Here is a 24,216-nt window from a genome sequence, read left to right as displayed (position 1 = left end):
TGCAGAAGGCAGCCAGTTGATGATTCTCTCTCATTGTTGATATTTCTATCTCTCTTTCTCTTTCCCTTCCTCTCTGAAATCAATAAAAAATATATTTTTAAAAAACAACTAATCCACAGTAACGATGATCAGAAAAAGATTACATAGCCTGGCCAGTGCAGCTCAGTGGTTGAGCATCAACCCATGAACCAAAAGGCCATGGGATCGATTTCTGGTCAGGGCACATGCCTGGGTTATGGGCTCGAACCCCAGTAGGGGCTGTGCAGGAGGCAGCAGATTGATGATTCTCTCTCATAATTGATGCTTCTCTCTCTCCCTCTCCCTTCCTCTCTGAAGTCAATAAAAATATATTTAAAAAAATAAAAAGATTACATAAACTTCTTTAAAAACACATTGCAGCAATCTAAAACTATTATGTCACAGACTTGGTATGTACTTTGGATAAATTAGTGTATCTTATAAATCTCTACCACCTTGCTTCTTCATCTGTACCCTATTTGAGACAGGAGTAAAAACAGTGCTTAGGTAAAGCACTAAGAACAGTGACTGACCATATTTAGTGCTATGTATTAGCTATTTTTACTGGTGAGAGCAGCTGTTCTACTGAGTTTCTAACTCTAAGTTTAACAAAAGAGTATTGAAGGAAAGAATTCTTACGAATAATGTAGTCACTCATTTTGTCATATTAAACTCGTTTGAGTATAAAGCAATGACTTACAAAATACAGCTGATAGCAGAATACAAGTCAGAAAGTTAAAGAATGAGGGCAACTCTGTATGCCACTGCTTGTTTGACAATAGAAAAAACCTGAGAGTGGTCTCTAGGAGCTCAGGGTAAGCCCTGGCCAATCAGTCCTACAATTACAAGGAACAGAATTCTATCGATAACCTAAGTGACCTTGGAAACAGTTTCTCCCCCAGAGCCTCCAGATAAGAGCCTAGCCCCACCTATACCTTGATTTTCGCCTCGTAAGACCCTAAGTGGAAAACCCAGTCAAACCTGCTGGATATCTGACCCATGGAACTGTGAGCTAATAAATGAGTGTTGTTTTGTATTGCTAAGTTTGTGATACACAGAAATTGAAAACTAACAGGCCTATCACAAGACAAACAAAAATTTCATTCTGTTCACTATCTTGTTTTGCCTAATGCAGAAAATCACATCACTATACCTATCAGATGCTTAAGCAGGAACCATTCTTGCCTCTGCCTTAGTCTTCTTTCTAGCTCCCAAGCCTAATTCATCATTAAATCTTGTTGACAGTATACTTCTGAACTATCTCTCAAATATGTTTTCTTTCCTCTATTCCACCTTCTACTACTTAAGTCTCAGCCACCATTATTTCTTAGCTGAAACATTACAATAATCCTTTTGGTCTCCCAGACTATTTTCACTTTCACTCTGGTCCTTCTCAAATTCCTTCTCCATTTCATTTGCAGGGGATCTTAGAGATGAAAAATGTGATTCTGTTGTCCCCTTGCTATTAAAAATCGTGTTCGCACGCACGTGTGCGTGCGTGTGTGTGTGTGTGTGTGTGTATTTCAAAGCCCACTAGATAAAGTAAATTTTGGCAAACCCAAAAGGCCCTTTCTTTGCCTACTGTTTCAGCCTTATTTCTTGACACTATCCCTTTGATCTCTCACCCATACTTGACACCTGTCATGCTCTCTGCGCTACTTCACCTCTAAATTTTCGAAGATTCTTCATCTCTTTCCACCCACCACCACTTAAACTAGGCTAAATTATTCTATCCCTCCAGACCTTAGGTTAAATGGGACTTCATTAAGATCTTTTCCACTCTCCAGCACCCTTTACTTTTCCTGTGCTCACATTACTACTACCCTTGTAATCATGTCTTTATTTGTAGTATTTTCCCTTCTAGAGTGTAAGCTCTATGGAAGTGGGGCCTTTGGTTGCCTTATTTACTGCTGTATCTTCAGCACTTGGTATGTCTTACAATGGTCACTTAACTGGTGTTTGCTGAATAAATAAATCAACCCCTGGATATGCTCTGTTAGGATGAAGAGTTTCAATAAAACCACAGGTTAAACCAATACCAGTGTCCATGTTAGTGGAAAGACGAAAAAGAAGAGGGGAAAAGTAAAGAAACCCAGATATTTTATATGTGACTATGATCTTGAAATGCACACTGAAACAATGATTTGGGGGAATACAAATTGTTAGCAAATAATATGACAAAATAACTGCAGTTCTATCATTTTTATAGTTGGGTAGCTATTGTAAAGTGCTCAGGGCACATTTTAAAAGATTAAAGAAATTCAACTGCTATTATGCTAGAGAAGTTTCACTCAATTCTTGGCTAAAAACTAGCCAACTCCCTTATTTTAATTAATGCACTACAATTTAAATACAGTGGGGCCTTGACTTACGAGTGTCCCGACTAATGAGTTTTTCGAGATACGAGCCGTCTCTCGGCCGATTTTTTGCTTTGAGTTGCGAGCTAAAATTAGGGTTACGAGCCAGCTTCAGATACCCCACTGCTAGTTGGTGCAGCGAACGTCACAGTGAACGCCACAACATCAGCCCAGCATCACGTGTCTCACTCGTTCACTTTAAGATTTGACATACGAGTAATTTGAGTTACGAGCTCTGTCATGGAACAAATTAAACTCGTAAGTCAAGGCCCCACTGTATTATTTGTAGTTAGCACATAGCATAAATCAAATCCTATTAAAGTATTAAAATGCCACTTGTAGACAAGTGGGAGATAATAGCGTATTTTAAGGTCAGCTTTCTTTCTGAGAATTCTTTCTCCTCATGAGAAGAAAAAGGCTAAAAATCTCTTTTAAAAATAACTCTTTCACAGTTCCATCTAATCTTTTATACTTATAACACGTGAGAAATATTCAGTTAAAAACACTTCATGTTAAATTGATAATAGAAAATTAGTTGGAAATGTATCCCATGTGCAATTTAACTTAAAATTGCTTGTTTTGGTAAAAAGCAAATGGCTGGTATACAAGCCATAATGTCTGAAGTTAGGTTTTGTCTGTTGAATACTTATTCAGATAGCCCTTTTTCTTTCCTTTATCCCATTTTCACTCTGAAACAAAGAGGCAGAATTACTGTAGTATCTAGGTTTATATACAGTGTTAAGCTGTTTTTGAAATCCTCACCCTGTTTGCTGAATTTTAAATTTAAAAAAGAAAAAGAACAAGTAATCCAATTCAAGCTATAAAAATATGTTACTTTTCTGACATATACATACATAATTTCAGTCACTGGGAGGTATTATATATAGTATGCTCCATTACTATTATATTGATCTATAAATAAATATTCATTCCTTCCTTCTAAAGCACCATACATCTCTTTAAATATCTAGATATTCTCTTAAGTGCTCATTTTCCAGACCAAAACCCTTCAACAATGTTTTATATGACAGTTTTCAGAACTCTTACTAACCTACTAGTCTGTAGTTACATTTCCAACAATTTTTGTGCACTCCTATCTAATAATAGAGAAACATGGTAATTAGCCGTAACTTTGCTACCCTTCCCATTGGCTAATCAGCGAGATATGCAAATTAACTGCCAGCCAAGATGGCGGCCGGCAGGCAGACAGCTGAAGTGAACATGAGGTTTGCTTGCTCCAGTGACGGAGGAAGCCAAGGCCCCCCGCCTGCCGCACCCGGCTCTGAGCTCCTGAAGCAACAGCTCCAAAAGATACAATGTTTCAATTATAGAAGCTAAAAGATGGCGGTTAATTTGCATATACCAGTTGCTAGGGAAGACTGAGGACAACATGGAGGCCAAGTGGTACAGAAGGGAGCCAGGTAGAGGCCGCGAGGACAGAAACGGAGCCAAGGCTGCAGAGGTGGGAGGCGGGAGGTGGGAGGGCAAGCCCGGCGGGAGGTGGGAGGGCAAGCCCAGCCGCAGCGGCGCACGGCAGCGCCTGGGAGCGGGAGGGGAAACCCAGCAGGAGCATCTGGGAGCGGGAGGGGAAACCCAGCAGGAGCATCTGGGAGCGGGAGGGGAAACCCAGCAGGAGTGGCTGGGAGCGGGAGGGGAAACCCAGCAGGAGCATCTGGGAGTGGGAGGGGAAACCCAGCAGGAGCATCTGGGAGCTGGAGGGGAAACCCAGCAGGAGCATCTGGGAGCGGGAGGGGAAACCCAGCAGGAGCATCTGGGAGCGGGAGGGGAAACCCAGCAGGAGCATCTGGGAGCGGGAGGGGAAACCCAGCAGGAGCATCTGGGAGTGGGAGGGGAAACCCAGCAGGAGCATCTGGGAGCGGGAGGGGAAACCCAGCAGGAGCATCTGGGAGTGGGAGGGGAAACCCAGCAGGAGCATCTGGGAGTGGGAGGGGAAACCCAGCAGGAGCATCTGGGAGCGGGAGGGGAAACCCAGCAGGAGCATCTGGGAGCGGGAGGGGAAACCCAGCAGGAGCATCTGGGAGCGGGAGGGGAAACCCAGCAGGAGCATCTGGGAGCGGGAGGGGAAACCCAGCAGGAGCATCTGGGAGCGGGAGGGGAAACCCAGCAGGAGCATCTGGGAGCGGGAGGGGAAACCCAGCAGGAGCATCTGGGAGCGGGAGGGGAAACCCAGCAGGAGCATCTGGGAGCGGGAGGGGAAACCCAGCAGGAGCATCTGGGAGCGGGAGGGGAAACTCAGCAGGAGCATCTGGGAGCGGGAGGGGAAACCCAGCAGGAGCATCTGGGAGCGGGAGGGGAAACCCAGCAGGAGCATCTGGGAGTGGGAGGGGAAACCCAGCAGGAGCATCTGGGAGTGGGAGGGGAAACCCAGCAGGAGCATCTGGGAGCTGGAGGGGAAACCCAGCAGGAGCATCTGGGAGCTGGAGGGGAAACCCAGCAGGAGCATCTGGGAGCTGGAGGGGAAACCCAGCAGGAGAGGCTGGGAGCTGGAGGGGAAACCCAGCAGGAGCATCTGGGAGCTGGAGGGGAAACCCAGCAGGAGCATCTGGGAGCTGGAGGGGAAACCCAGCAGGAGAGGCTGGGAGCTGGAGGGGAAACCCAGCAGGAGCATCTGGGAGCTGGAGGGGAAACCCAGCAGGAGCATCTGGGAGCGGGAGGGGAAATGCAGCAGGAGCATCTGGGAGCGGGAGGGGAAACCCGCCACAACGCCTGGGAGCGGGAGGGGAAACCCAGCTGGAGCGGTTCAGAGTGAGTGCGAAGCCCACCTCAGCAGGTTTCGCTCCCCTCTCTGCTTCCCTCCAGCTGCTGGAAGCCCTATTCTTGCAGGAATCTTCTTGCAACGGGCCTCTAGTCTATATATATAAAAACATAAAAGACTGGACGGCAGAATGACTGGTTGCTATGACATACACTGACCACCAGGGGGCAGATGCTCAATGCAGGAGCTGTCCCCAGCCCACAGGCCTCGATCGCCTGATCAGGGCCAGCCAGCCAACCTCTCAGTCCCTCCCCCGTCCAACAGGCTCCAATCACCATATAGGGGACAGGGAACAGGAGGGGGGGGGCGGGAGAGGGGGGGGAGTGGCGGCGGATGTGGGTGGTGCCAGACCAAGGTGGGTTCGAGCAAGTGGGACCCCGATCACCCTGCCAGTCGCCCCAAACACAGAGGGCAACCTGCAATAGTGGCAGGGGGCGGGGCTGGCCACCGGCAGCTGGGGAAGATGGGCCCTGATCGCAGGCCAAGCCTAGGAACCCTACCCGTGCACAAATTTCGTGCACTGGGCCTCTAGTATACCATAATTCTCTTCAAAGTAAAAACATATATTACTCTACAGATGATGTTTACTATAGAACATCCACTCAAAATAAATTTAAAATTGTAGAGTCTCATTTTGTATTCCCACACCCCAACTGATATTACATAGCCTACTTTTGGAAACCACAGCTATAGATATGGACAAATCAGCATAAAGAACAGTACAACTATATACAGTCTCCATTGATCTAAAGGCTTCAATTTTCTTAATGTAGGAAACTATATTATATTCGCTTTTTTCCTTTCTTCCTTTTTTTTTTTTTTTTTTTTTAGAGCTGTGCCTTTAGATTCAGGTACTTTTTCCATATGAAACAAAATCACAAATCTGACTTCCCACTGTGTTGTACTGGTGTAATTGATTTTTTTAAAACACGTCAAGCAGGTTTAACCTATAACTCTAATTTTAATATTTTTAAGGTTTGCCTCTATATCTAGAGTATGTTTGGTCTACTACATTTTTGAATTCTGATTTTGTCACATATTAGCTATCCTTCCACTTTAGAATATCTAAAAATTTGGTTTTCGAGTCTTTTAAAAAATTCTGAATGGGCTAGTCAACATTTACTAAGTCATGTTACTAAAAAACCTTCCTCCCCTTTAAAGTGATCCACTTATCAACATATATTTTAATTTATGTAGATGAAGGTTTTAACTATTAATACTCATAATGATTACAAATAATGAATAGGAATTGGGGGTATTTTATCATGTTAAAATACATATAGCTTAGTCCTAAAACCATTCTCCTAATAGGGAAACACCAGGACATTTCTATTAAGATCAGAAACAAGGCAAAAACACCTATCTCTATTTCTATTCACACTGTATTAGATTATTAACCAATATAATTAGAAAAGAAAAACCATTAGAAGCACAAAAATATGTGAAAAAAACAGGCAAAAGTTGAATAAGGCCTACATATTAGTGAACAGTTTTGTACTGATGTTCATTTCCTGGTTTCAATCACTGCCCTGTGATGGTTTAAGATGTCAACATTACGGGATTTGGGTGATGAGCACACAGCAGGTCTTCTCTGCCTCAGCACTCCTGGCTTTTGGGGCCACATAATCTGTGTTGTGGGAGACTTTCCTGTGCATTTACAGGATCTTTAGCAGCATCGTTGGCCTCTCCCAACAAGATGCCAGCAGCAACTCCCCCAACCTCCCTGCCCTCAACTCAAGTTGTGACAACCAACTGTGCTGACCTACCTCTTTGTGTTCATTGATGCCTTCATCATCCATTTATTATTGAGAGGGTCAAACATCTCCATGCTACCTAAATGCTCATTTCCATCATGTCCACCCACAGCATACACTTTACCTGCCAGACAGAGAAGTATTTTCATTTGATTCCAAATATACTGACAGTTATTTACATGTATAATCAACATATAATAGAAGAGAATAATAATTTTCCACAAGTATTCTTCTGTTCAACATTATGATCAATGTCACTTTTGTAGTTAAATGGAAATAAATGTGAGCTTCTACTTAATGAAATGCCTGAAATGTGCTGTTCCACATGAAGTTATTTATTTTATTTTATTTTTTAAATAATTTTTATTTCTTGAAGTATTACAAAGAGTATTACATATGTCTCCTTTTTTCCCCCCCTTCACATTCCCCCGGCCCCTACCCCCTAGTGTCTTGTGTCCATTGGTTATTCTTATATGCATGCATATAAGTCCTTCGGTTGATCTCTTAAAACCGCCCCCCCAAAATATAAGTCCTTCGGTTGATCTCTTAAAACCGCCCCCCCAAACCCTCCCCAGGCTTCCCACTGTAGTTTGACAGTCTGTTCAATGCTGCTCTGCCTCTGCATCTACCCCTGTTCATCAGTCTATACTGGTCCCTGCCGGGGTCCAACCCCAGCAGGTCCAGGGGTTCCCAAAGGCGTAGACAGAGTCGGCGAAGAAGGAAGGACACGGAGACAGTGTTCAGTTGATCAGCAGCCTAGCCAGGATCTCTAGCCAGGATCTCCAGAGAGATTCTGCTGTTTATTGTCTTGTTACATCCGTACTTATACCAGTTGATTTTAATCCTGTCAATTTCTATTACAAAGGTTAGGGCGTTTCTTATCTCCATTCCAGGGAGTAAAGATTATGTAGCTTAAGCATGATTGTTTGTAGTTAAAGTGATTAACTACCCGCCTGGCACTTAGTTAAGGAGTTTCATCCCCTCCCTAACTTCAGGGAAAAATCCCTACCTGGGGAAACAACCTTTCTCGGAGAGGTGACCTTGGTTAAAACACATAGTGCCAAGAAGGTGAGCAAACATATTAAGAACAGTATGCCATATATGCCAGGTCCCTTGAAGCAGCAAGGATGGACCGGCTCCCAGCAGGTCCCCATTATCTGTCCCAACCTCACTGGAGCCATCCCAACCTCACTGGAGCCGTCTCGGCCTCACCGTGGCCGTTTCAACCTCACCAGGGCCGTCCCTACCTCACCGGGGCCGTTTCAACCTCACCGGGGCGTCCCGACCTCAGTGGGGCTGTCTCGACCTCACCGGGGCCGTCTCAACCTCCCCGGGGCCATTCCGACCTCACCATGGCCGTTTCAACCTCACCAGGCCGTCCCTACCTCACCGTGGCCGTTTCAACCTGACCAGAGCTGTCCCTACCTCACCGGGGCCGTCCCAACCTCACCGGGGCTGTCTTGACCTTTTTGGGGGCATCCTGACCTCATCGGAGCTGTTTCGGCCTCACTGGGGCCATCCCGACCTCACTAGGGCTGTCCTGATCTCACCGGGGCCGTCCCGACCTCACCAGGGCCATCCCAGCCTCACCGGGGAAACATGAAGTTTGGCACTCTGTCCCCTGCTGAGCGGCTCCCCACCAGACAAAATCTCCAGGCGTTCCTGGTGCCTGAACATCCAGCACACCTGCTCGGACTTCGCCCTCCACCAAGTGCACAGACTGCCCGTCTGCCGTCTCCCAGCGTCCCACGCGAGACTGGAACCGGTGGGCGTGCTTGTGCACCTGCTGGTACAGTGGTTCCACATCCCGGGCCCAGCTGGGTCCGGCCCCAGCCTGCCCCGAACCCGACTCTGCCCCCCGAGTGTGTCCCTCCCAGATGCGAGTAGCCGCAATCTGCAGCCTGCTGGGTTGGGCTCTGTACTTGGTGCCTCTGTACATCCTACTCAATCTCAATGCTCTTCTTTCTATGCAAGGAGTTGAAATCTGCAGTTTGTTGGGTTGGGCTCTGTACTTGGTGTCTCTGCACATCCTACTCAGTCTCAATGCTCTTCTTTTTTTCCTTCCAGTTGTAGAGCTTCCACTGGGCCAGCTTTCCCATGGTTCCATATGATAGCTGTTTGTCCTATAGTTGGTAGTTTCGATGTTGTTGTGGGAGGCAGCATGCACAGGTCTGTACCTTACACCGCCATCTTGGTTCTCCTGGGTCTGCTTCTTGAGTGTGTCTCCCATGAGTGTGAGGAGTTGAAGTCTGCAATTTGTTGCGTTAGGCTGCAAAAGCACAGGTGGGTCTTTTTGTGCACCTGGCACAGCTTGGATGGGGATGTAAATTGATTAGGGCTGGGTCTCAGGGCGTCGCCAGGGCGGAGCAAATAGCAATGGCGGCGTCTCCGCGGCCCCTCGCCTCTCCAGGACACCGGGACTTTGCACCCCCCAGTGCCGGCGAGCAGCTGCGTGCCAGGGCCTCCCTCGCTTTCTGACCGCTGCAAGGCCATGCCGCCTCTCTGTAGAGTCTGGTGCCTCATGATCCCGCCTGAACCAGCTCAGTGGATTCAAGAGTTTGTAAAAGCGCAGGCGTTTTCTCTTGTGCCTCTGGCACAGCCTGGATGGGAATATAAATTGAGTAGGGCGGGGTCTCAGGGAGTCACCAGGGCGGAGCAAATAGCAATGGCAGCGTCTCCATGGCTTCTCGCCTCTCTGGGACACCTGGACTTCGTGTCACCCAGTGCCGGCAAGCAGCTGCGCGCCAGAGCCTCCCTCACTCTCCAACCGCTGCAAGGCTGTGCCGCCTCTCCCTGTGAGGTCTGGGGCCTCAGAGACCCTCCCCAAGCAAGCCCAGAGGATTCGAGGGTTCGTAACAGCTTCCTATTGAAAAAAAAACGCGCATCCAGTTGCAGCCCGCCTGGCGCTCGACTGTGTACCTCTGTTTTTGGCGCCTCTGTAGCTCCTACTCAGTCTCACTGCGCTTCTTTCTTTCCTTCCAGTTGTAGAACTCCCACTGGGCCAACTTCCCCATGGTTCCTAATGGTGGTTGTTTGTCTTATAGTTGGTAGTTTCAATGATGTTGTGGGAGGCAGCACGCACAGGTCTACTCCCTACGCCGCCATCTTGGTTCTTCCCCACATGAAGTTATTTAAATGCTCAAACACTATCCCTCAGGTTTCCCAACTTTTTATTATTTAGTAGATGAAATAATGCTTTTAAAGAATGTTTTATAAAATGAAAAAATGCTCTTATGTTACATAAAGAAAATATAAAACAATACAATACGATCAAACTTTTTCTAAATGAAATAAAAGTACACAAAAAATTGGAAAGATTATATATCAAAATGTTAACTGTGATAATTTTGGGGTGATTGGGTTACAGATGATTCTTATTAAAATGTTTTCATATTTTCTAAAAAAAATGTACAGGCTTATAATCAGAATAAAAGTTATTTTTTAAAAATCTAAAAATTTATCCATGGTTTTCAATAATTAATTATTTTCAGTAACCAGTAAAAAAAAAATCTAATTTCAATAATAATTAGATGGGTATAGAAAAAGCTGGTATGTGTTTATTATTTGGGTTCAAGAAACATTTTTCTGTAGTTTGATTCTTTTGCAAATATAATTCACAATAGTTTATTTTAACCCCCTTTCTCCTGGATACTCATCTCCTATAAGGCAACTATATGCAAGAGATTGTACACTGAGCATCAATGGGCATAAAGCAAGTAAATACCACCAAAATATATTAAAACATTTTTTATCATTTAGAAATTTTCTTATAGAAAGAATTATCAAAATTCAAATAGTTTAAAAGAGCATTTATGATCATGTGATGTGACTTAAGACAAGAATGAACCCACCTTCCACAGAGATTACACCCACGTGTCGCCTTCGACTATTCATTTCTGGTCCAAAGAACCAACTGTTTTTGTTGATAGAATAGCATTCAATACTGCGAAAAGGGTCACCAGATCCACCTCGACCACCCACACAAAACAGCACACCTAAAGGTAAAGCCACAAAATAGAAGTCAAAACCACAGTTCCCTAATTTTTAAAAAATTAGTATGGAAAAAAATATTTAGGAAGTCAAAATTTTGATTACTGGCAAAGAAAGTGGGTAGCATTCAATGTTACTACGTTACTAGAAATCTAATTTTCTTTTTTGTTTTTCCTCATTTGAATTTCTCAAAGAATAGGATACATTAGCCACCCCCCATTTCCCAACATCCCATTACAATATGGTTTAGATCAGTGATGGTGAACCTTTTGAGCTCAGCATGTCAGCATTTTGAAAAACCCTAACTTAACTCTGGTGCCATGTCACATATAGAAATTTTTTGATATTTGCAACCATAGTAAAACAAAGACTTATATTTTTGATATTTATTTTATATATTTAAATGCCATTTAACAAAGAAAAATCAACCAAAAAAATGAGTTTGCGTGTCACCTCTGACACGCATGTCATAGGTTCGCCATCACTGGTTTAGATCCTCACCCACTATGTAAAATTGCTCTTGCTAAGGTCCTAACAAGATCCAGTGAACTCTTGTTAATTTCTTACTGAACACAACTGCAACACCGATCACTCTGTTTTTTGAGAAACTCCTTAACTCTCTTAGTTTCCCTAATATCAAAGCCTCCTTTTGTGTCTAATCATTTCTTTCCTGTTTTCCATGTTTTATCCTTAGCCTACTTGTCACATACGTCATGCTCACGTATAAAGTGTATGCCTCTATTTTAAATTCCGTCTGTATGATAATGCCTTCCAATCTATGTTTCTAAGCCATATTTCCACTTGATGTCCTATGGCACCCAAACCCAACATGTTCAAAAGGATCTGGCTTCCTCTCTTGCCTACCCCTCTTCCTTCCCTGAGGTGTCCTTCCTCTCCCTCTCTATTTCCACTGCCACTGCCTGAGTGTAGGCCCTCGTCAGCTATGATGACCCCCAACTACTGCAAGATCCTGTCCTCTCTTATCACTTAGTAGTCTTTTTGCTTTCAGACTGTAACAGAGCAATCTAATTAAAAGGTCTTTCAACAGCTTTTCATTACCTACATTAGTAGTTTCTTTCAAATGTTAGCAATGCCACTAAATTGTACATTTAAAAATAGCAATTTTAATGTTATGCAGGCATACCTGCGAGATACAACATGTCTAGTTCTGAAATAAAGCCAGCATCACAATAAAGCCAGTCACACAAATTTTGTTGGTTTCCCAGTACATATAAATGTTGTTTACACTATACTATATAGTCTATTACGTATACAATAGCATTATGTCTAAAAACTGTACACAACTAAATTTAAAAATACTTTATTGCTAAAAAATGCTAACCATCATCTGAGCCTTCAGTAAGTCATAATCTTTTTTTCTGGCAGCGGGTCTCACCTTTACTTTGCCAAAAAGAAAAAAAAAGTGCAATGTCAGCGAAGTGCAATAAAATGTGGTATTCTTACATATTTACCACAATTAACAAGAAACTGAAATTTCAGTGTGGTCCAGAATCGCTCCAAAGGCATAAAACACTGACTGTGGGGCCCTGAGTTTCTGATTCAGTAGGTTTGTGGTAGGTCCAAGATTGTATTTCAAACAAGTTGCCAAGTGAATGCTGACGCTATTGGTCCAAGGGCCACCACTTCCTTCACACACTGAGAAACTTCCCTACAAGATCAAGCCTTCGCACAGCATAACAGCATGCAGTGCCCAACCCGATCTTCTCCCTCTCTTTCTCTTAAAACTTCAAGCTCCTGCAACAGGCATGTAGGTGTGCTCATCGTCCAAGTGATCTATTATACCGACATTTGTCACCAGAAGCGAAGCCAGGTTAAGACTGTGTGCTAAGTATTTATGCACTAAGAAGGACTAGCACTGTGCCTGGCATATACTAGGCATTCAGTAAATGTAAAATGAACAGAATATCCCTTTCCCTAACTGGCACCCAGAAAAAACATCTATGTATTATTAAAAACTAAGCCTGAGGTTTACATTTTTATAAAACCTTTTCTGATCCTCAAAAGGTAAAAATAACCATTCTTTTCTTTGTGCTTCCCACTATGCCTTATGATTGTATCAAAGTGTTTGTAATACTTTACATTTATTTATTTACATGTCTATTTCCCTAGAGCAGACTGCATTTCTAATGCTCAACCTAGAATCCAGCATGTGGTAGGCACTGAATAAATGTTTGCTGAATGATTATGTAAATGCATGATCAGAACTGCGTGCACTCTTTTCCAACTAATTCAATATTTTAAGTCGTAGAAATTTAAAGTTAGAAGTGACTTTAAAAATCATACAGTCAAGCCCTGACTGGTTTGGCTCAGTGGATAGAGCATCAGCCTGTGGACTGAAGGGTCCCGGGTTCGATTCCGGCCAAGGGCATGTACCTTGGTTGCGGGCACATCCCCAGTCGGGGGTATGCAGGAGGCAGCTGATCGATGTTTCTCTCACATTGATGTTTCTAGCTCTCTATCCCTCTCCCTTCCTCTTTGTAAAAAATCAATAAAATATATTTTTTTAAAAAATCATACGGTCAAAATTGTTTATAAATAAATCAAGGCCTTCAGAGATTAAGAAATCTGCCCAGCCCTGGCTGGTGTGCTCAGTGGTTAGTGTTGGCCCAGGCACCCAAGGGTTGAGGGTTTGATTCCCAGTTAAGGGCACATATGTGGGTTGCAGGTTCAACCTCGGTCCTGGTAAGGGTGCAGGCAGGAGGCAACCAATCGATATATTTCTCTCACATCAATGTTTCTCTTTCTCTCTCTCTCCCTCTCCACCCTTCCTCTCTCCTTCTCTTTCCCCTTCACTCTCTCTAAAAATCAATGGAAAAATATCCTCAGGTGAGGATTAACCAAAAAAAGGAAATCTGTCCAAAATATAGATATTTGATGGCAGTGATGGAATTATAATGCCAGAATGTAACCCCAGTCATTGATAAGATTTTCTTTAAATGGAAATCAGTATTTCAGCTTCACAGTTAACCTATATGATGTGGAAGAAAACGAAGAATGAAGCAAAAAGATCAGGATGCAAATCCTTTATCTGCTATTTCTTCTTTATGTGGCCTTGAGCATACTTTTAGCCTCTCTGATTCTTAGTTTTCTCATCCATAAAATGGGATAACACTAGCTATCTCCTAATGAGGACTGAATCATTTACTAAAACCTGCTTCATTAAGTTCTTGCAATCATGTAAGGGATCGTGTATATGAGGACTCAGCATACGTTGGGCATATAACACAGTGGTCGGCAAACGGCGGCTCGCGAGCCACATGCGGCTCTCTGGCCCCTTGAGTGTGACTCTTCCTAAGCCTTAGGAGTACCCTAATTAAGTTAATAACAATGTACCTACCTATATAGTTTAAATTTAAAAAATTTGGCTCTCAAAAGAAATTTCAATCGTTGTACTGTTGATATTTGGCTCTGTTGACTAATGAGTTTGCAGACCACTGCTCTAAGGCAATCAGATACTAATCATCTTACAATCAAGTCTGGGCATACATACCCAACCCTCAAATACAACAAAGATCCTTCCAGCAGAGTTGATAAACAAGTAATTTAATTACCAGCAGTATGCTTCCTTGGTGTAGTCCGAACAGAGTATTCAAAGTCAGGTACTGCTCTGCTACTCAAGTGAAGGTGGTAATTTCTTGCTTCGTCCAATAAATCTCTACATTTTAGATTTTGCTTGACAATCTGTTCTTTTGCCACAACACCCATAAGGAAATCCACCGGCAACAGCGGCAAACGAACCTAAGATCACGTACAGTTATGGATATAAAATTTAAGTTGTAACTGGATAGCTCATCCTCCACTTTCACTGCAGCATATTACCCTTTTAAAACTCATTTACTATGTCATAAAGACTTAAAGTACAATGTGCCTAGTACCGGTCTGCACTAATGAAAGCAGATTATATGCTAAATGTATTATCCCCTTTTAAGTACAGCTTTAAGTAGACTAAATAAATAATATTCATTCAATAATATTCATTCAAATTTCTTCCAAAATGGTACTGTCATGATTAGAAGGCCCCTTGCTGCTAAAGAAAAGGCACAATCAAAACAAAACTCTGTGCTTTGTAGTTTTGCCCCTTAAAGCTAAGACTGAACACATGAAAATGTGATCTATTTCTGAAACACACAAACATTCAGATCTGAAAATTGATTTGTTTTCTTCAAGTCAATTACCTTAGAAGATTATATACTAACTCAAGAACGCATACCCTCTTTATGGAGAGGCACTCACTTTTCCTCTCTTAAAAGAAGCACTGATTTTCCAGTGGAGTAAAGGCATTATCAAACCAGGCAATACAATTTTGAGCTAAAAGCATGCACACACACACACACAAAAATAAGATACAGCTGCAAGATAATGAAACTTTTTGTTTGTTTTTGTTGACAAACTTATTTTCAAAGTAATTCTAATGCCTATTCATTTATCTTCCTAAGTAACCCCTGTTGACAGTAAAAATAAATGACTAAAATAGAGATTTAAAAAGTAAAACTGTGGTGAGGGAAGAAAATGGAAAAGTTATATCTTGTAGTTCTTTCCAGAACAAATCTATATGCACAGAATGATATTTCTAAATCAAATGTAACAAATTCAGATTTACTGTTAAACAGTATAATAGGAAAGTCAAAGCCATTTTCACATTGTTTTACATCAAGTGATAATTTACACCTTTCATGACAAATGAAACATGTTGATTTGCTTCCAAATTGTTCATTTCTATACACAATCTTATTTCAGTCCCTACCTGTGCAAGCGTTTCATCCAACCATTTGGAATGATGCTGAGGATTGGCAAGAAGCCACTTGATGGCTGCATTATAGACCTGTTTTTCATTCTCAATATTTAGATCACTGGAGGACAAAAGCTTATGGAGATGCTGGGGTGACACACTTACAAAGTCTTCACACTCCACTACTTCCGTAAAGTGCTCACAGGCATACTGATCCGCCATGTCCATCAAGTCTATTCGATTGTGACTTTCTGCAAAGGCTCTTACCGCCAAGCAATTGGAGGGATGAAAATGTAACTTCATGTATTCACAGCAAGCTCTAGCCACCAGTTCCACCTGCAGAATGCAGGCTGCATATAAGAGAGGCTGGACGTTGTCAACAGTCAGAGTGAGCCGTGATGAATAGACAAACTTTACCAGGTCTTCTATTGCATCGCCATCAAAATCTCTAATTTCAATCACTGTCTGCTTGGCTTCAGCCATTTCAGAGAGAAACATGGCTCTGAAGTAGGGAATAACGCAAGCCAATACCAGTTTGTGACAAGAGATTAACTTTGAGCCAACCTGTTCCAAACAAACAAAACGGGACTCTGTTTAATAACACAGCTAGTTTTAGATCAGCATCAACCATATGCTGTAGTGGGGACAATAACTCCAGACAAATTTAGTGCATTTGTTTTAACAATGTAATGCTTTGGTCACTTACTTTTATTTTTTTTTGAATTTGCATTTTATTTATTTTTTTATTTAACTAGTGACCAGGTGCACAGATTCATGCACATTGAAAGGAAATTATTATTAGACGGTGGCTGGTGGGGCAGGACTCGGCAAGAAGGGACACATCCCAGAGTCAACATCCTGCAGTCCCTCCCCGGCCACCGCATTTGGGGTGGCACCGTGACTCAAAGGGCATCTGCGGAGTGAGCAGGGTCCCTCTGGAAGGTGGGGTCCCTTGGCCTGGCCTGCAGGGATCAGGCTGAAACTGGCTCTCCGACATCCCGAGGGGTCCCGGAATGCAAGAGGGTACTCTGCAAAGCTGCTGTCATACAGGGTGTGCAACGCAAATGCAATTGTGCAGTAAACCAGATTCGGGGCCGACAGTGCCCCAGCAACAACATAACCCACGGCCGAAGATGGAATCACACAGCCCCGCGAGGAATTGGGCTCCCTCCTCTCTGGTTTTGGGGTGCGTCACCGGAGAACCGCTGCTGCCAAGTCACTGCAGCTCAGCAGCTCCTGTGCTGAGTGTCCGCCCCCTGGTGGTCAGTGCATGTCATAGTGACCGGCTGGACAGGTGGAGGGACACTTAGCATATTAGCCTTTTACATATATATATATTAGCCACTTATTTTTTATACATGTATCTATGGATATATAATGCATATAGAGTAAACAATGCTATATAACACTGTATAAGTTTAAGATATACAATATAATGATTTGATATATGTATTATGAAATTATTGTCACATAATTACATTCTTTCTTCCCTTATGATGAGAAGTTTGAAGACCTTAGCAACTTTCAAATACATATATCTAATATTATTAACTATAGTCATTAAGCCAGGCACTATTTTAAGTACTTTTCATATATTAACTCACTTAGTTGTCCCAATGCCCTATGATTATATACCATTATTACCCACGACTTATCAGTGAGAAATTGAAGCACAGAGTAAATAAATCAATATTTAGTAGTATTTGCTATGACTTAACTGAGGTTTTTTTACTTCCTGCTTAAATTATTTTGAAATAATGAAAAAAATGTAATTAATTTTATATAAAAGTAATAAAAACTCTGAACTCTCACCACGTTAATTATTTAAAGATTAGATTGCTTGCAATAGTTTGCTATTACAAATGACATAGTAATGAACTTTGTTGTAATTGAATCTTTGTCCATCTTCCCTATTATTTCCTACAGATAAATTCTAGAAATGCTGCTTCAAATAGGTACAAAATTTGAATAAATTTTGCTAAATTGTCCATTTTTTATCTACCTACGATAATTGTATTTCTTCTACAAACTTTTTTCTATGATGTTTTTCTTATTCATTTGTGAGAACTCATACATTTAGAGGATTAGTCATTTGTTTTATATAAAATTAAACTTTCATCTTTTACAGTGTGCTTGTAAATTTTATTCCCCCCATATATTTTTTATATAATTAAATCAATCTTTTATGATTTCTGCCTTTGGTACTATGCTTGAAATGGGAATCATTCTAATATTCCATAAACATTTACTTCAAGTCATTTTTTTCTAGTACTTTTTTTGTTTTAACTACAACTTTTATTTCCATTTGGAAATTTTGGGTACTGAGTAGACAGATATCTTCTTTTTAACCTAGTAGTTATCCAAATTTCCCAGCACTTTATATTGAGTAATCAATGAGTACAAGTAATAGAATAGTAGTGTTTAAGCAATTTTTCCATTTTCATGTAGCAGCTGATTATATAATATACTTATAGTTGTGTCTCATTATTTGGGAACTAATTTTTAAGTAAGATATTCTAAAGAAAAAGGTCTGAGGAGTTTTGCTTATAAATGCTCCTCACCCAACTTTTTTCACTGATTTAGAGGAAAAATGAATAACACATATTTCAACGAACAGATGATCATTTCTGGCACATATGCTATATTTAATTTTTTAAAAGAATTCATTAAAGTAGGATTTAGATTCTATTGAAACTCAAGTTGAATCCTACACTAAAGCAGAAAGCTTGGCATGTTTTCAAATTCACTTCAACCCTAAAATGAGATCTAAAATCTGATGTCAAACATTTTCAGAATAGCCTTAAAATATCCCCCTTTTAAAAATTATCCGTACATGTCACCACTGATATTTGGTTTTTAGGCAAATATCTGTAAATCTCACATGATCTCTGCTCAACTAACCTGCCAACATTCTCTTACATAATAGTACTATTCTGTAAAATAGAGTTCTGTGATTTCCAGGTAAAGTGTTTTAACACTGCTTTCTCACCCAAGCTGTACAAATCAATGGCCCATAAGTTATTTTCATGTTTTTATAATAAGGTACTGTCTCTCTGTTTTAATTTTAACTTCTTGATTCAAGTAAACAAAAGCATGGATGTTTAATGTACACGCATACAAAATCACACCCCTATGTACCCCTTAGAACAAATACCCACCTTATCTTTAATAAGAACTTTGAGTAATATGTATGAAATAGGAACATAAAAAATTTTATCTTTTTATTCATTAACTAGAGGCCCAGTGCACAAAATTTTGTGCACTGGGGAGGGTGTGGGGGGGGGGGAATCCCTCAGCCCAGCCTGTGCTCTCTCGCAGTCTGGGACCCCTTGGGAGATGTCCATCTTCTGGCTTAGGCCCGCTCCCCAGGGTATTGGGCCTAAGCTGGCAGTCAGACATCCCTCTGGCACCCCAGGAGCCCTCGGGGGATGTCCACTTGCCAGCGGGGAGCAGGCCTAAGCTGCAGTCGGACATCCTTAGCGCTGCTGAGGAGGCAGGAGAGGCTCCCGCCACCACCACTGTGCTGGCAGCCATCAGCCTGGCTTGTGGCTGAGCAGAGCTCCCCCTGTGGGAGCGCACTGACCATCAGGGGGCAGCTCCTGCATTGAGCATCTGCCCCCTGGTGGTCAGTGTGTGTCAGTGACCAGTTATTCCCAGTCGTTCTGCTATTAGGGTCAATTTGCATATTACCCCTTTATTATATAGGATTCTCCTTTGACACTATATACTTTCATTATATTCTTGGAAGTTTATTTCTATATTTTTCTTCTCTGGTACATAAAAAAACATTAATCACAAATTTAGAATTAAAAGAAATCAAAGCCTATACACTACATATTTAAAGTAGTGTATAGGTGAAAAATATGTAATCTAAAAAATATAGACATTACTATACAATTTTAAATTACATAAGTAAATACTACATTATGTGTCTTTGATACTAGTGAAATTTCTAATTTATATTTGTTTTTATTAGATCAGTGAACATATAAATAATTCAAGATGCTCAGGGGGAAAAAACATGCCAAGCTTATAGTTTAGTGAAATACGTAAAATATCAACATTAAAAAAATGTTCCCTGCACTGGCTAGTTGCCCAGTGGTTAGAGCGTTGGCCCTCAGACCAAAGGGTGGAGAGTTCAATTACCGGTCAAGGGCACATTGCTTGGTTGTGGGTTGTATCCCAGCCCCAGTCAAGGGCGTGTGGGAGGCTTCCTCCCTCCCTTCTACTCTGTCTGAAAATCAATATGAAAAAAAATCATGTGAGGATTAAAAAAAAAAAAAAGTAAGCAGAGTTAGGGGTCAGCAACTATTTCACAAAGGAAATTGTTGGGGAAAAAAAAATAAAATAAAATGGTCCCTTATAAAAAAAAAAAAATCAAAACCAAGTAATTTTCCATAGATTAGCCAATAGGGATAAGAAAGCAATGAAACAAAGGCTTTTAGATTGATAAAGCACTTCACTTTTTTTTAATGTTTTTTATTGATTTTTTTAGAGAAGAAGGGAGAGGGATAGAGAGAGAGAGAAACATCAATCAGCTGCCTCCTGCACACCCCCCACTGGGAAACAAGCCTGCAAACTAGACATATGCCCTGACTGGGAATCAAACCTGTGACCTCTTGGTTCATGGGTTGATGCTCAACCACTGAGGCACACAGGCTGGGCAAGCACTTCACTTACAATACAGGGAAAAACAGGGGGAGTCAAGCTTAATTTTAATTATTGATTCAACAAGCAAGTCCAACCAGGAAAACTAAGTAGAACTCTGAAAACATAAATGAACTTTTGCTGAATTATGAGGTAAAAATCAACAAAAAATGATATAAAAACAAAATTAACAAAGAACATCAAAAATTCCAGTACTATCAAATCTGACTTGTAAAATGAACCTATTTTACATAAGGAAGTCAATTACTTTTTAATTTTTTCTCTCTCCTCCCCCATTCCATATAATAAAAGTGCAGCATGCAAATTGTCCCCTCGACTGAGAGTTTGTCTGGGAGTTCGACCAGGGGGCAGGACTGGGTGGGGGAAGGGAGGGAGGCACCAGCTGGCAGTGGCAGCAGGCGACCAGGGGAAGGGAGGGAGGCACTGGCTGGCAGTTGGAAGCCCCTAGGGACCCTACCAGTACACGAATTTTGTTCACTGAGCCTCTAGTCTATATAAAACCCTAATGCAAATCGACCGAACGGTGGAATGACCGGTCGCTATGATGTGCACTGACCACCAGGGGGCATACGCTCAATGCAGGAGCTGCTCCCAGCCTGAAGGCCTGACCAGTAGTGGTGGCATGGGGCAAGCAGGCGGTGCCAGGCCAGCCAAGGTGGGTGCAAGTGGTGGACCCCAATCGCCCCACAGGTGGCCCTGCAGATCAGCCCTGATTGCCAGCCAGGCCTGGGGACCCTACCTGGGCATGAATTTCATGCACCGGGCCTCTAGTACAATATAATTTACTCAAAAGTCAACAAATACTGTTAACCTTCTGGTATATTTTTCCTTCCAACTTTTTTTCTGTGCATTTTGAAACATAACTCAGTTGTCATGAACTTTGTTTCCTAAGTTTCTGAAAACTTTTGTTAAGTTCATTCTCATTGGCTATACACTATTTTAAACCAGAGTTGGGGAGAATCTTTTTTTTGCCAAGGGCCATTTAGATATTTATAACAATCTTCTCGGGCCATACAAAATTATCAACTTAAAAATTAGCCTGTAATATTTGGTCAAACATTTAATTATCTCAACCCTAATGCCTTGGTAGGGCTAGACCAAATGATTTTGTGGGCCTTATGGCCCCATGAGCCGATGTTCCCCGCCCCTGTTAAACAGTGGATCCAACACAGTTTATTTAACCATTCTGATATCAGCCATTTAGATGTGCAGCATTTTAGAATACTTCTTTGAGATAAAATCTGAAAAGCAGAATGAATCAAAAACTGTGAGCTTTTCAAAGCTGTTGATACAGACTGTCAAACTGTCCACAAAAAAACAATGAGCCAATTTACTTATCCAACAGCAGTGCTTCAAAATACCTCTTTCATAAAAATTTAAAAAGCAATGTATTTTTTAAATATTCAATATGTTGATAATTTATTTTAGCTATGTTTAATGCTTATTAAAAAACTAGAGGCCCGGTGCACAAAAATTTGTGCACTCGGCGGGGGGTAGAGGGGAGGTACCTCAGCCTGGCCTGTGCCCTCTCGCAGTCTGGGACCCCTCGGGAGATAACAACCTGCTGGCTTAGGCCTGTTCCCAGGTGGCAGAGGGCAGGCCCAATCCCTAGGTGCAGCCCCTGGTTGGGCTCAGAGCAGGGCTGATTGGGGAGTTGGGGCGCTGCCCCCTGTCATGCACAGAGCAGGGCGGATCGGGAGGTTGTGATGCCACCCTCAGTCACGCTCAGGGTAGGGCCAATTGGGGGGTTGGGGCACCGCCCCCTGTCATACTCAAGGCAGGGTCGATGGGGAGGTTGCAGCGCCACCCCGTCACGCACAAAGCAGGGCCAATCAGGGGGTTGGGGCTCTGTACCCTGTCACGCACAGAGCAGGGCCAATCAGGGGGTTGGGGCGCTGCCCCCTGTCATGCACAGAGCAGGGCCCATCAGGGGGGTTGGGGCTCCGTACCCTGTCACGCATAGAGCAGGGCCCATCAGGGGGTTGGGGAGCTCTCCCCTGTCACCCATAGAGCAGGGCCGATCGGGGGGTTGGGGCGCCGCCACTGTCACACTCAGGGCAGGGCCGATGGGGAGGTTATAGCTCTACCCCGTCACACACAGAGCAGGGCCCATGGGGGGGGGGGGTTGGGGCGCCGCACCCTGTCACACACAGAGCCGCAGGGCAATCAGGGGGTTGGGGAGCTCCCCCCTATCAGGCACAGAGCAGGGCTGATCAGGGGGTTGGGGCGCCTTCCCCTGTCACAAACAGAGCAGTGCAGATAGGGAGGTTGTGGCCCCACCCCCTGTCACACACAGAGCCACAGGGCGATCAGGGGGTTTGGGCGCTGCCCCCTGTCACACTGATCCTGGTGCCGGGAGGCCTCTCAGCTCTGCTGATCCCGGTGCTGGGAGGCATATTACCCTTTTACTATATAGGATAGAGGCCTGGTGCATGGGTGGGGGCCGGCTGGTTTGCCCTGAAGGGTGTCCTGGATCAGGGTGGGGGTCCCCACTGGGGTGCCTGGCCAGCCTGGGTGAGGGGATGATGGCTGTTTGCAGCTGGTCACACACCCTTCAGGGTGGGGGTCCCCACTGGGGTGCCTGGCCAGTCTGGGTGAGGGGCTGAGGGCTGTTTTCAGGCTGGCGGGTGACTGAAGCTCCCAACTGCTCCTTTTTTTCTTTTTTTTTTTTTATTCTGGGCCAGCTGTAGCTCTGGGTCCAGCTCTGAGGCCTCTGCTGCTGAAAGCAGGTATCTGGTTTCTTTGGGTTCTATAATCGAAACACTGTTTCAACTCCAGCTCTGAGATCCCAGCTGGCTGAAAGCAGGTTTCTGGGGTTTTGTTTAGCTTCTATATTTGTAACAATGTTTCAAACTGCAAGCTCAGAGGCCAGCAGTGGCAGGCGGGGAACATTGGAGTCCTCCGTCACTGAAGCAAGCAAGCCTCATGTTAACTTCAAGCTGCCTGGCTGCTGGCCGCCATCTTGGCTGGCAGTTAATTTGCATATCTCGCTGATTAGCCAATGGGAAGGGTAGCGGATGTACGCTAATTACCATGTTTCTCTTTTATTAGATAGGATTGGCTATCCTGTGAACTATTCTTTTGCAAACAGTTGTTTTACATAGGTTCACTTCATTTCTAAGTTTGAATTATATAATTCCATTAACACAGATTATTAAAAATCTTTTACAAACACCTCAAAATGTTTTAAATCATTAAAAAAATCCTAAAGCATATTAGGCTGAAATGTTTATAATTATGCCACTTAAACAGTAAATGTTTGAGAACTAGACTGAAATAAAAGTGCAGAAGACACACAGTGGAACAGAAAGAAACAAAGACTGGAGGGGGAAAAAAAAACACCTATATAACAAAGATTCCTTTCATATGTGTTTATAAACTACTAGAGGTCCGGTGCATGAAATTTGTGTGGGGGGTGGGGAGGGTCCCTCAGCCCAGCCTGCACACTCTCGCAATCCGGGACCCCTTGGGGGATGTCCAACTGCCAGTTTAGGCCCAATCCATCGGGCCTAAACTGGCAGTTGGACATCCCTCTTACAATCTGGGACCGCTGGCTCCTAACCACTTGCCTACCTGCCTGCCTGATCGCCCCTAATCGCTCTGCCTGCCTGATCACCCCTAACCACTCTATATCCCTGCCTGATCACTCCTAGCCGCTCTGCCTGCCTGCCTGATCGCTCCTAGTCACTCTGCCTACCTAATCACCTCTAACAGCTCTGTCTGCCTGCCTAATCACCCCTAACCTCTCTGCCTGCCTAAACGCCCTTAACCACTCATCTGCCTGCCAGCTCAGTGCGCATTACAGCAACCGGTCGTTCTGCTGTTCAGTTGATTTGCATACTACCCTTTTATTATATAGGATAATTTTTCAGTTTAATCCTTTGTAATTTCATAAAACCTTTT

General features: G+C 43.1%; 1 protein-coding gene and 1 long non-coding RNA gene across 2 annotated transcripts in view; both read right to left on the bottom strand.

The window, feature by feature from the left end:
- The window catches only part of KLHL8 (kelch like family member 8), a 45,036-nt gene that overhangs the window by 5,720 nt on the left and 15,100 nt on the right, over positions 1 to 24,216 (bottom strand). The window contains exons 3-6 of the mRNA XM_081097738.1: positions 15,661 to 16,209; positions 14,468 to 14,654; positions 10,757 to 10,900; positions 6,918 to 7,029 (exon numbers count right to left, since the gene is read on the bottom strand). Coding sequence (XP_080953864.1) covers positions 6,918 to 7,029; positions 10,757 to 10,900; positions 14,468 to 14,654; positions 15,661 to 16,209 — 992 coding nt within the window. The remainder of the gene's footprint in view (positions 1 to 6,917; positions 7,030 to 10,756; positions 10,901 to 14,467; positions 14,655 to 15,660; positions 16,210 to 24,216) is intronic.
- Positions 7,278 to 10,016, bottom strand: LOC308523744. The gene is made up of 3 exons (XR_013996364.1): positions 8,331 to 10,016; positions 8,173 to 8,290; positions 7,278 to 8,132 (listed from the first exon to the last, which is right to left on the bottom strand). It is a non-coding gene; the product is annotated as an uncharacterized lncRNA (long non-coding RNA).

This window comes from Myotis nattereri, assembly GCF_964212035.1.
Source record: "Myotis nattereri genome assembly, chromosome: 1".
NCBI classification, from domain to species: Eukaryota; Metazoa; Chordata; class Mammalia; order Chiroptera; family Vespertilionidae; genus Myotis; species Myotis nattereri.
Note: the sequence above shows the minus strand (reverse complement) of the source record. Positions and strands in the feature narration are given on the sequence as shown.